Below are 13,460 nucleotides of genomic sequence, written 5' to 3'. Positions count from 1 at the left end.
ACACACCAGGCTCAGTGGGATGTGGGTGGACAGCTCGGGTCCTTGTGGCAGCTGAAGCTGGGTTTCAGGATGGGGCCAAAGGAAGTGGTCCCTTGTGTGGCCTTGGGTCGTAAGCTGTATCACTTTCTGGCTGAGAACACCACCTAAGCCACACATTGGCTGAGGAGCAGTAAGACCGTGGCTGTATGCCCCTGGTCATGTCCGCCCAGCAGCCCGGTGTGCAGAGAAGCCGTCTGGCAGTGGAGATGGCCCCTAGCTGGCAGAGCTGGTGAGATCCACCAGGGCTGAGCTTGCCTTCCTGTCTCCTTTGTGTACGTGTCTGGCACTGCCCTCATGCAGAGCTATCCTGCAAAGCTGACCCTGCTATTCAGCAGGGTGCTTAAGCACCCCAACTTCTGATAAAGTTATCCTTGCAGTGACTCAAACATTGACGTTCCTATGAGCATCCTGGATTCCAGTCTTTTGAGTTTAGTAACAACAGAATCAAATTTTCAAGTGTCTCCAGGTAGTTTATTAAAGTGACATCCCAAGTCAAGCATTGATGGTTCAAAGTGATAAATAGTTGAACCCGGCAGTTAAAGAAATGACCTCTGTGTAGCATCTTTGTATGCTGTCTCGCATCCTGTGTGTGGAGTTGTGGTTTCTGGACACACAGACCCATGTGTTGCTGTGGCTAGTTTACATCAACATCAGATGCTCACACCTACTTCTTGCCTAGGGGTACACTAGTCTGGCCTCTTACAATTTATATTTTGAGACAAGGTCTTACGCTGCAGCCTAGGCTATCTCCACACTTGGGAGCTTCCTATCTCGGCTTCTCAAGTCCTGGGACTAAAGGCAGGGTCACATTCCTCTCAGATGAGGGTACCAAGGCACAGCCTCACTCACCACGTGACTGAGCTGAGAGGCTTTTCTTCACCTAGAGTGTCTAAGAACAGCCTTACCAGGAGGCCCACGGTTGTCTTCCAATACTAACTCTGCTTCTCTCTCCCAACTGGGCCATGCACGGTCAGAATTAGGCTGCCTTTGCTGTCTCATTGGTAATTGAGATGCCTCTGTCCCAGAGATGTCTGTTCCAGTGTGTGAGACCACGTGTGACAACCACATGCATTCACAGCCCCTCACCGCCCAGTAACTCAGCTGGTTTATGACGGACACTGATTTTCTTTAACATACCCAGTCCCGTCCCCCCCCCCAGGGCCTCTGGTTAGATGAAAATGACCCGGGAAACTCCCTGCCAGCTAACTTTCATGGTGCTGAACGGTGCTGTGTGCGCTGCAGCGGAGCCAAGGCATCAATGGTCTCAACCCGGTGCTGGACCCCAGTCCCCAACACTGACGTGCCCGCCGAGATGTGCCCACTGGCACAGTCAGGGCATGGCCACCGTGGGGTAGTGAACTGCTTTCTGGTTGAGTTTGAGGCCTGCTCCACTGCAGGATTTCATGCTTGGAACTAGAATCTGGGCCAAAAGCTCCTGGCCGGGGCAGTCCCAGGCCCTAGGGTAGAAGCTGCCGTTGTTGCTTTGCCGAACAGCCGTGTTAAAAATCGTCTTCTAAGTGTTGGTGTTTACACCCATGGATCTGGACTGTTCTCCAGCTTGGCCGGAGAAGCTCCTTTTTATAATAGGCAGCAGTGAATGCAGAGATGTATAACTGGTCCCGGTGGCTGAGAAGAGGGGACTGAGCGTTCACTCCTGAATGGAGTATCCTAATGAGCTCTCCCATCCCCTCGCACCCTCACCTCCAAGGCCCAGGGAACTTTGTGGACGAGAAGCAGGGAGAATATACGAGCTGAAAAGTGGTGGGGAGTGCCATGAGACATTCAATCCGGACATACATGATGAGTTCACTTCCAGACTCACAGCCGCTGTGGTGACCTGTTCAAGACTGCACCAGGTCAGGCCAGATGAGATTCTGCCCTCGATGGGGTGGGTGGGTGGGTCATTCTCCATGCCCCACTCCTTATTGAGGCGCGATTGGCCGTTGACACTGCTGGGGGAGGGCACTCCGGTGGACTGCCCCACACCACACCCAGAGGTGGCTGGAGCCAGCTTCTCAGGCTCGAGCGGTGAGAAGTTCTCCCCGACTCCCCATCGTAACGCATATGCACAGGAGGTAGCACTGCTGGGACTTAGTGGTTCATCAGAAAAAGACGTGAGGGCAATACAAGGCGAGCAGCAGTGGGGTTGTATTTCATTGTGTGTGTATGGAAATCCTAAGAATAAAGGGAAGTTTAAAGTCCCAGGGAAAGAGACATCGCCTTCCAATGTTAACAGAATCTTACCACCTCTTAGCCACGTTGTTGGATTTCAGTTACTTCATGATCTGTTTAAACCACATTGAGTATCTTGGGACTGTGGTGAGGAGGAACACGTGTGACCGCCCCGGTGGCGGCAAACCCAGGATCCCCGTGAGGAACCAGGTCCCCTTGTGTTCTCGGGTGACCACACTCCCCTCCACCCAAGGCCCAGTCACCACGCCGCCCTTCTCACAGCTTGTTCTTGTTGTGACAGTCACATTCAGGGTCCGTCCACATTCCTCCTCATCCTCCTGTGTGACCAGAAGCATCATGGGTGTGGTATCCAGGTCGGTGCCATTGAGTGTCCAGCCGCTGAGGAGACCCTCTCTTCCAGGGATGAGGACATGCTCGGCAAAGTCCCTCTCTGGGACACAGACAGGGAGCCCTGAGCTGGGGCAATGCAAGGGTTTCTCTAGTTCCAGCAGTGAGAGGTCATTCTCCCCTGACTCCTCATCATAGCGCATGTGCACGTGAGTGTTCTTGATGCCAATCCGCTGGCCAGCATCTGAAATCGTGAGCAACCAACCGACTTAGTCTCCAGGAACTGATTTCTCAGTGTAACCCTATGGGGGAGAGGCAGTGTTCTTCTGGGACTTGAATGCAGATCATAGCATGGGCCAGGTCAACTCATATCCCTGGCCTCTTCACACTGTCCTCTAAAAGAGTCAGATTTTTATTCTGGAACACAGGACAGTGTGGGGGCTGGTTAGAAAACAGGAAGCGGCGAAGAGGAACGTCGCCAGGCCAGTCTGAACATGGCCGCTCAGGACTTATCATCACGTGGTTAGTTCTTTCAGGGTGAGTCTCAGCCTGAGTGTTTAAGGTAAAGAGTGAGACATGCTCGCTTCAAAGCTCACATTTGCTGTTGAGCACAGCCATAGCTGATGATGGAAACTTCCCAGTGGGGAGAAATGATTGTCCAGGCTCTGGAGATGGAAAATGAGATACAGATACACCCTGAGATGATCCAAGGTTGCAGCCCAAGATCATAGGGAGGAGGGATTTGAACCCAGCTCCTCTGGCTCTCAGCCAGCCCTCCTCGTCCAGGTGGTTGCTCTACTGCTGTGATTTGGCCTGTGCTGGATGCTACTTAGCATTGGCTCACTGTGTCCACATTCTACTAGATACGTCTTGTTCTGTAAATGCTTGTGATTTTACAGCTACCTCGGTGTTACTGAAGCTATTTCATGTCTTGCTTTAGAAACAAAATTTTTAGTTGAAAAATTTCCATGTTATTCCTGTTGGATTATTTTTTTTATTTATAATGAGATCTTATAACATTCATGGAAGAAATACTTACTTGCTTTGACACTAATGTTGTTGTGTAGTAATGAGCACTTTGCTGTGGTCAACACGAAGTCCTCCTGGATTAAAACACCACCACAGAAGTCCTTTCCTTCGGAATTTGTTAACTTGACCTTTAAAAAACAGAAAATGGCCGGGCAGTGGTGGCGCACGCCTTTAATCTCAGCACTCGGGAGGCAGAGCCAGGCAGATCTCTGTGAGTTCGAGGCCAGCCTGGGCTACCAAGTGAGTTCCAGGAAAGGCGCAAAGCTACACAGAAAAACCCTGTCTCTAGAAACCAAAAAAAAAAAAAAAAACAGAAAATGGCTGTTAGCGATCAGTGTAAGATTAGAGAACAGTAAAGCTGAGTGGGTGTGGGTTGTAGGATTCACATCAGATTAGATGCAGCAGATTAAGACAGGAGCCTGGCACTCGGGAGGCAGAGCCAGGTGGATCTCTGTGAGTTCGAGGCCAGCCTGGGCTACCAAGTGAGTTCCAGGAAAGGCGCAAAGCTACACAGAGAAACCCTGTCTCGAAAAACCAAAAAAAAAAAAAAAAAAAAAAAGACAGGAGCCTGAAACCTTACCCACCCGGACCATGTTCACACTGCCAGGCCTAGCTGGGGTCAGGCACAGCCTGATAAATGTTAGTTCTATCTTCCTTTTGCAGCAGATGGAGACTGTCACAGAAGTCCATAACTGGTCAAAATACAGAGAATCAATGGCTGTGGGGTCCCCAGACATAATCGATACATCTTCAATGCAGCCACTATACCTAAGGCCCAGGGGAATTTCAGGAAAGAGGTGGAAAAAACAAAAAACCCAGACCAGGATGCCTGTTGTGAGATAAAGTGTTCTAGACACAACAGGGAAGCCACATCCACAAAATCTCAGCAGTACAGTTGCCTAAACAAGACCTGCATAAATGACAGCACCAGCTGACGTGCTAATGTGGGTGGAGAAACCTCACAAGCCCCACCCTTAAAGAACAGCCCATTGATGACTACTGAGAAAGGAAGAATCGGGTTCTCCAGGGACGAGCCCCCTAATAGGTTATCCCATGTGGTCAGCCCTAAACACACGGACCTATGAGGTGTATGTTCCACCAAATCCCTCTCAAATTCATGACCTCTTCCTCACTACACACACACACACACACACACACACACACACACACACTACTGAGTCCATTTGATGTTGCTCATATATATACATATAGAGAAAAGGGAAATCTGACATATTTTATATTTATAAACATTTAGTGTATATTTGGATTGAATTAAAACATTACAATTATTGTCCCATTTTTACTTATATTAGTGTGACTACCGGAAACTTCTTAGCTGCCTGCATGGTGAGTACCATACCCTTCTGAACAAGGTTGCTCTATGGGACATTAAGATCTAGAGGTCAAAGGCTGCCATGGTGACCCATAAGGTGAACAGTGTGGAACACAGGGACATCAAAGCCAAGATGGGGCACAAAACCACGAGACAAAGCAAGACCCGTGTGGCCGGGTCACAAGCAGAGCAAGCGAAGACTAAATTAGTGGCCAGGTAGCTGAGACCTACAGTGCGTGGCATGGAGCTGGGGACAGGGAGAAGTTTATATCAATCACATCGATCTAGATATGACTGATACTGCCCAGAGCGACTGTCAGGCCAGTGGGCCCCGAATACTTCAGTTCTAAGTGGTCAATGGACAAGGAGAACAAAGAGAAATAGGAGGTGAAACGGAGCAGCTTGGAGTCCAGGCCAGAGGGTGGAGGGGGAGGTGTGTGTGTGTATCAGAGGCTGTGCACAGATAACCATGTCCCCTGGCTGGGCTCTGGCACAAGGCGTAGCCTGGTGGCCGTAACCAATGCACACTTCTGAGGTGGAGCAAGTGCCGCAGAGGGCCGAGCTTGTGCTCCAGGAGAGCCCACGGAGCTCAGGAAAGAGTTTGTTCCCAATTCCCTCGGTCATCACCCGTTTGGGGCCAGAAAGGGGAAATGACAGATGGAGTTTGTAACAGGACAGAAGTTGTTAGCGGATGCTGTTACCTGCCACGGGAAGCTAGGTGGATCCTGGCCGTCTTTTTCCAGTGTCCTGATGTGTTTGGAAGTCAGGGCCCCACAGGCACACTTGTCTTCGTTTGCGGTGGCAACATGAGAAGAAAATCAGTGTTTTCCGAGTGGACTAGCCGGAAGTCTCATCTGAATGCTGGCAGACTCGAGGTCATTGGGGGCCATGGGGAGGGAGCAAGCGAAGCTGAACTGCCTGCTCCCAGGCTTGTTCAGGGGGCAGTTTGGATAATAGAGTCATGAGCCTCCTGACACAAAGCACTTCCGGCACTCGGGTTGCTCTCATGTGGAGGCCAGAACCCCGAGTCAGCAATTCCATACCCCTGACCCCGGCACGCCACCCCGTAACCGTGACGGGGAAGGAAGGGGCCGTGGAGGGCGCGATGGCCCACCTCTGTAGGAACTCACCACTCGGACTGCATGATTTGCGGTCCGTGCCCAGCTTGTAGCCCTTTGCACAGCTGCACACGTAGGAGGACAGCCCTGGATGGCAGAAGTGCTGGCACCCGTCGGTCCTCTCCAGGTGACATTCGTTTTTAGCTGAAAAGGAAGAGAAAGCTAAAACCAGCCATGCCGATGATGTGGAATGGTCAGCGCTGTTGTCTACCTGTGCGTGGGTCTGGCCCGCCTGTCCCAGTGTTGCTTGGATGTTACATGTACAAAGATAAATAAATAATAAATAAAAGTAAAAACGTGGAGCTACGTCCACAGCCCTCATTCTCCCCAACTTGCCAGTTTTCATATAAAGCTTCCCACACTCAAGTGTCCCAGGAATGTCCATGGAGACACAGTGAGATGGCGCCTCTGTCCGGCCTCAGGAGGAGTCGCCCAGTCCTGGATATCTGACTGGTATCGCATCTATGTCCCTAGATGTTTCCTTTCCCATTGCAAAGGCTGCAGTCTTTGGATTGTTCCTTCAAAGAGCAGAAATGGGACCAGGAGGGGGGGCAGAGACCAGTGTAGGCAGCGGAGCAGCTGAGGTGAGACACCCAGAATGCATTGCCAGGGAGGTGGTGGGGTGGGAATCTGGATTTGGGAGCAAAGATCTGGGATGAAGAGCCTTTGCTCCCAGAGTGCTGCTTCTGAGCTCCAGAGTCACGGGAAGAGGGACATGCGTTTCTTTCTGTAGTTGACAGTTATCAGGAATTCATTCCCTTGGTTCCATGAGGTCATTTGCATGGGTGTTTAAGGACTTTTCTCAGTCAGGCCTTGTGGTATAGGTAGGTGTCTATCACAACTACTCTGAAGTCTGAGAGGGGAGGATCATTAGTTCAAGGCCTGCCTGGACTATATAGCAAATGCCCTTATTTTTATTTTTTATGTAGAGGGGTGTTTTGCCTATATGTGTCTGTGTACCATATGGGTGCAGTGCCCACAGAGGCTAGAGCAGGTGTTACATCTCCTTAGGACTGGAGTTATAGAAGGTTGTGAGCTTCCGTGTGGGTGCTGGGAATCAAACCGGGAAGAGCAGCCCATCCTCTTAACTGCTGGGGATGTCTTTCTGTATGCTGTGAATGTGTGTTGCTCTGATTGGGTTGATAAATGAAACGCTGATTGGCCAGTAGCCAGGCAGGAAGTATAGTGTAGGCGGGATAAGCAGAGAGGAGAATTCTGGGGAGTGGAAGGCTGAGTCAGGAGTCGCCAGCCAGACACAAAGGAAGCAAGATGTGAAGGCAGAACTGAGAAAAGGTACCAAGCCATGTGGCTAAACATAAATAAGAATTATGGGTTAGTTTAAACGTAAGAGCTAGTCAGTGGTAGGGCTGAACTAATGGCCAAACAGTTATAATTAATATAAGCCTCTGTGTGTTTACTTGGTGCAGGACCGTGGGAGCCGGGTGGGACCAGGAATACTTCAACTATACTTAATCTCCGAGCCCCTTCCTAGCTCCATGCAAGTTCAAGGTCAGTCTGGGGCGTATATTGAGACCCTGATCAAAGACAGAAAGTAAAAAGGACTGAGCTATCAGTGGGTGAGTGTGCCCGCCTGTGTGAGATCCTACATTCAAACCCTACAGCTTAGAAGGGGGTGGGGGGCTATTTACTTATGAACCTTTGCTTTGCTTTCTCTCTCTCGAGTATCCCTGACTGGCATGCCAGTCAGACACATCTGTGTGCGCCCCTTGCAACTTGTGTGCCGATTGTGGAATTGGGGGGGGATGGTTGGGAAAGGGGAGAAAAGGAGACCCTCTGCTATGAAAATTTCAAGAGGGCTAGGGTAGTACAGTGGGTCACAGAATGCAGCCAGCACCTGTGGGTGATTTCTAGGGGTGGGGTGGAATAGGGGAACCAAGGTGTCCCCCAAGATGAGTGTATCAAGCTGCCCTGTCTCCCAGAGAACCTCATCACGGGTTGGGTGTGGGTGGAGCCTCCCCCATGGCGCAGTTCTTGCCCTCCCCCATCACAGGTTGAGAGTGGGTGGAGCCTCCCCCATCGCGGGTTGGGCGTGGGTGGAGCCTCACCCATGGCGCAGTTCTTGCCCTCGTAGCCAGCTGAGCACATGCAGCTGTAATTGCGGATGTAGTCCTTGCATATCCCGTTGTTGAGGCAGGGCTGGGAGACGCATGGGGAACCACCTACGGAAGCAGAAGGGCCTCTGAGAGTGCACCGTGGACTCCTTGAGTCAGGACCATCCTAAGCTTGCTCCACTAGGGAAGAGGAGATCAAGTTCTGGGTGCTTCCTGTCCCATTGGGTGTCATGTGCCCCCAACCCCCAATCTCTCACCATTATTATCACGCACCTCAGGATCTTCTACCCATTTCAAAGTGCGTCCTTGCTTTCACCCACCCAGTGTTCTCCATTCACTTTCATTCTCTTTGTGTTGACACCCACCCCGTGTTCTTCCTGAGGATAGCCTACAGAGCAGATCCCAAGACAAACATCTGGGTTGCAGCTGCATTTCTCAAATCTGGCCCATCTCCTGGCCGACAGCATGCCCTTCCCAGAAGTAGGATGAGCTATGAGGTGAAGAAGGGCTCCTGTCTGTTTTCTGAGCCCCGGCTGCCTAGGAACTCACAGACATCAACACAATGAAAGCAGAGGCCTCACTGTGGTCTTGCTAGAGGGAGCCTGGGGACCAATGCCCTTCCCCGGGGAGACAGCAGGTCCCAGGAGCCACAGGTTTAGAATGTGAATCCATGGGCCCCAGTGGAGACTGTCCTGAGTCTCAGCCCAGGCCAGAGAGCTGAGAATGCACTTACCATTATACTGTTTCCAGAATCTTTCCTGCCAAAGCAAAAGGTAAGAAGATTACCGTGGGGTCTTTCTGTATTCAATCTACCATGGATGGACTCAGGGGAAGAAAACATGGGTTTTACTCACTCATCTGGAGGATGTGGACTTTTTCTGTGTGATTTAACAGCCTGTTTACATTGAACAGGGGTGGAATATTACCAGGCTACTTACCGTGTCTCATGGAGAGGGAGGATGTTGTGTGTGAGGACACAAAGCTAGCTACAGCATCTCCTTCCTGGTTGCTTTCTACTTCACTCTATGGAAATGCCTGGTGATTGTCTGAAATTCCCGTCTTTTTTAAAGTTATGATTTTAAAGGTTCGTGGGGGAGGCTGGAGTGGGACATCCACATGAGCTACTCAGTCTTGTGGTGTGTCCCCAAACCATACTCGAACTTCCTAATGATGTGTGGATGATGTCATGATCGCTCTTTGCCCTCAGGAAATCAGCAAATTGAAATTTAGGGTGGGCTACTTTAAAAACTTTTATTAAGTGACAGATGGGCTGTTTCAGAAGGACCCTCTATACTGTATGAATCTTTAAGAAACTGATTTAAAAACCATTTAAAGCTGGGCGGTGGTGGCGCACGCCTTTAATCCCAGCACTCGGGAGGCAGAGGCAGGCGGATCTCTGTGAGTTCGAGGCCAGCCTGGTCTCCAAAGTGAGTTCCAGGAAAGGCGCAAAGCTATACAGAGAAACCCTGTCTCGAAACAAACAAACAAACAAACAAAAATAAAATAAAATAAAATAAAAATCATTTAAACACTCTATGGATAATAAGCCAATGTTTTACCCACAACCGATTTTAAATATTGCTACGTTAACGTGTAACATTACTGCCAAGGTAGAGATTGAACTAGAACTACACGCTAGACCAGCGCTCCACCACCGCGCCTCACCCCAGCCTGGGAGACTGTTATTAAATATTTTACAGCTGTATTCTGAAGTGCTTACATGAAAACAGTCACCGTTCCCTAAGTTTTGGCTCCCTCTCTCTGTCTTCTGATAATCTTATGAGTAATTAAAAATACCAAATGCTTACTTGATTGTTAGTGTCTGTGCATGTGTGAGAAAAGGATTCACCTAATCCAGACCATGGATTATGGGAGTTTTTCTTACTCATGCGTGTGTGTGTGTGTGTGTGTGTGTGTGTGTGTGTGTGTGTATGTGTGTGTAAGGGAAGAGTTTTGTCTTTCTAAAATTCTCCCAGCGTGTACCAACAGTGGATTTTGGCGATTTGGTTGCGGTGTGGTGGACAGGCCTCCCCAGCTAGGTAGCCCAAGCAGAAGGCGTCTAGAGTGAGGTCCCCACCTGCTGCTGAGGCCCGCTTGCCCCCACCTCTAAGTCGGCCTTCTCAACTGTGGAGTCAGCCTCACACCAACCCCACCACAAGGAAATGGGCAAATTAAACCTGTGCCCTGAGACAGCCGGGTCTGAACAGTTAGAAAGCACGCGTGCCCCGTGGGGTTTATGGGGCTCATGGGGCTCTCGGGGAGCTTGCGGGGGTGGGGGCTGCGGGGCTCGCGGGGAGCTCGCGGGGGGGCGGGGCTCACGGGGAGCTCGCGGGGGGGGTGGGGCCGCGGGGCTCGCGGGGAGCTCGCGGGGCTTGTGGGGGCTGCGGGGCTCGCGGGGAGCTCGCGGGGGGGCGGGGCTCACGGGGAGCTCGCGGGGGGCGGGCTCACGGGGAGCTCGCGGGGGGGGGGCGGGGCTCGGGGGGGCTCGCGGGGGGGGGCTCGCGGGGAGCTCGCGGGGCTTGTGGGGGCGGCGCGGGGCTCGCAGGGCTCGCGGGGCTCACGTACAGTCAAGGCATCATCTTCAAACACTTCTCTCGCTTCCTCGTACTTGCAGATTTCCTCGTAGCATTCCTTTTCCAAGTTGCCCTCGAAGATTTCTTCCAGGAGATAAGAACCAGCACGTCTCCATCTCACCAGAACTTTGTGTGCCTCCGAGGCCGGAAGAAACACTGCGGGTGGGGGGTGGGGGTGGGGGTGCAGCAGTGTAAGAGGGAGCCCTCTCTCACACGCTGCCTCGGCTGGAGCATTCTGTTCCCTCCTGTTCATCAGGGCCTGGTCTGTGCTCCTCATCACGGCCAGCTAGCTGGTCATTCCTATGCTGTGCATGTATTTTCTGTGTTGAGTGGGCGCATGGCCCTTATGAGTTAGGCAGACACACACAGGCCCTGAGAGGCTGTGCTCAGTTAGCTGCAGTAGGTGAGGGTCCACGCAGAAAGCATGATCTGGGACAGGCACATCACCGCTCGCTTCAACATTATCTACACTGGTACTTTCCAATCTCGGTGTTGCAAAAATTCACCACCTGTGGGCAGACCCATGGGGTAGGTGCTTCGCGGAGAGTGGAGAGTGTCTGTATGTGAACACCCAGTAAAGGAATGCAAGGACTGAGTGGTTTCTCCATGGTGGGAAAGAGCCCTGAGCAGGCTGACCGAGACAGACACCTCTGGAGCATTTCCCATGAGTGTGGGCGAGCTCCCTCAGACAGAGCTCAGATCCACAGAGTTCTCCTTCCTGCCCGTTCACAGGATACTGTTGGGCTCTGAGCATCTCCTACCCATGCTGCCACCTTGGATACTTTGGGCAATGGTCAGGGGAGAGGACGGTTTCTCAGAGCCGCACCACAGTTGGGTGTTAATGTGCCAAGATGCCTGTATCCACCCCAGGGACAGTGATGCTACCACAGGGCTTGGAGACATAGCCCTGCTCACGAGGAGCACTCCGGTCACAGCACCTGTCTATAAGGCAAGGACAGGTACGCAAGCTGTCTTTCCCCCACACCAGTATGCAAGGTACCAAGAAGCCCCGTTTGGCTAAAGTTGGGGCACATGTGGATCACAAAGGCTCAGCAGGGCTCAACCCGACAACAGTGATTTTTCTGAGAACTTTGGTCGTGCTCAGGGGCCCGGGCCAGTGCTTAGAGCCAGCGTACAGGACTTGTCCGTGTGGGCTCCACCCTCACAGGGAGTTGGCGTTGAGCAAACTGTTACACATGAAGTGACAGGTGACGAGGAATGTCAGGTGTGGATGGAGGGATTGTGGGAGGCAGAGAGAGTAGAGGCTAGCGGCCTGGAACCACAGCTGAGCGGAGGAGCCGTGGGCTGCAGTCAGGGTTGGGGAAAGGAGGGCATAGACACTCCCGGAGGCTGGGATGGAGGCTTAGATAACTACAGGCTGGAAAGAGCAACGTGGATCAAGACTCAGGCTACCTGTCCCCCGCAGTCCTTCGGCACAGAACAAGAACCCCGACATCTAGATGGACAGGCTGCAGCCCAGCTTCGGCTAAGGGGTGCCCAGCCAGGTCTTGTCCTGCACGACTTAGGCTGCCCTTGGCCCGACAGGTCCCTGTCCCTTTCAACAGTTCTTACCACATGGCAATGAGATCCATACCGACCTTCAGGAGGGAGAATGAGAATGTGGCTTGTCCTTTAGGACCCCTAGAGACAGTGTCATCTATAGAACCATTGGGGCTATGCCAAGGAGGAGATGGCTAGGTCTGGTGGTCCTAGCACTCAGGAGACTGAGGCAGGAGGATTGCCAAGAGCCGAAACTAGCCTGAACTACATAGTGAGTTCCAGACCAGCCTGGGCTATAGAATGAGGTCCCAGCTTTAACAAAATGTTTTTGTTTTATGTTCAGGCTATCTGTGTATTATTTCTCCTGCAGTTGTATATAAAATGTTTTTACATTCGAAAAAAAGGATAAATACTATAGAATTGTATTACATGAAAGATATAGAATATACAAAAAAAAAAAGAAAGAAAATGTTTTTAAAAGAAAAAAGCAGCAAGTGCCTACCTGAAAGCTCCACCTGGTGCAGGACAAGGGTGAGGGTGAAGGCGAGGAGGGGGCCCCGGCGCAGCAAGACGCAGCCAGCCATGCTGACCCAGAGCCCGGCTGGCCCAGGCAGGGCAAAGTCTGCAGACAGACAAAGTCCAGGGCCCTGGGAGGCCCAGTGGTCAACGTGTGCCTCAGAACACATAGAGGGCTAGAGTGAGTGACCCGTGGACCGAGATGTTGAGGGCTTGTGTAGGAGATGCACCCCCGTTCTGTTCCCTTCCTGCATTTACTGGCAGCCAGGGTGGGAGGAGAAGGTAGACATGGAGGGGACGGTGGAGGCGCCTCTGTGCAGGTGGCCTTCTTTCCCTGCAAGGCGCCATCCTGGGTCCGGACCCAGCCGTGAGGGGGAAGGACGCCACCACAAGGAATGTGTAGCCTTGCAAAGGAAGGGCCCAGAGAATTGACGGGGCGGGGGGGAGTGGGTGGTGGTGGTGACGAGACAATGTCAGATGAAGATGGGTGGGTAAGCAGGGCAGGCGAGGTCTGAAGGCGGGTGGACAGCGTGTCTACCCCAGAATCAGCTTCTCCAGTCCATCCAGGATACAAAAAAACACCAAAGACATCTGGGGTTCACGTTCCTCAGCACTGGGAGGGGCGCGGCCTCTGTGAAAGCCTCCTCCATTCGGAAGGAAGTCTTTTCTCTTGCCATTGGCTAGGTCTTGTTTCTGGATCAGGAGCAGAGCTGAGCGAGGAGGCTGCCTCTGCGCTCAGTCTAGAAACCGTCACCATCTG

The 13,460-nt window shown here is 51.9% G+C and overlaps 1 protein-coding gene across 2 annotated transcripts; it reads right to left on the bottom strand.

Annotated features, from left to right (window-relative positions):
* Positions 1–2,296: 2,296 nt before the first annotated feature.
* Proz (protein Z, vitamin K dependent plasma glycoprotein) lies at positions 2,297–12,879 on the bottom strand. Of its 2 annotated transcripts, none has more exons than XM_028881211.2 (8): positions 12,687–12,871; positions 10,677–10,840; positions 8,845–8,869; positions 8,106–8,219; positions 6,052–6,183; positions 5,623–5,708; positions 3,599–3,716; positions 2,297–2,803 (listed from the first exon to the last, which is right to left on the bottom strand). In XM_028881211.2, exons 1-8 carry the CDS (start codon positions 12,868–12,870, stop codon positions 2,313–2,315), a joined length of 1,314 nt encoding a protein of 437 aa, XP_028737044.2. In that variant the 5' UTR covers position 12,871; the 3' UTR covers positions 2,297–2,312. The 2 variants fall into 2 exon arrangements, with proteins under 2 accessions (XP_028737044.2, XP_037067495.1); XM_037211600.1 differs by lacking the exon at positions 2,297–2,803 and adding an exon at positions 2,853–3,224 and having other exon boundaries at positions 12,687–12,879.
* Positions 12,880–13,460: the final 581 nt, after the last annotated feature.

The sequence above is a fragment of the Peromyscus leucopus genome, chromosome 17 (genome assembly GCF_004664715.2).
Source record: "Peromyscus leucopus breed LL Stock chromosome 17, UCI_PerLeu_2.1, whole genome shotgun sequence".
NCBI classification, from domain to species: Eukaryota; Metazoa; Chordata; class Mammalia; order Rodentia; family Cricetidae; genus Peromyscus; species Peromyscus leucopus.
This window is presented reverse-complemented; position numbering and strand designations above follow the sequence as displayed.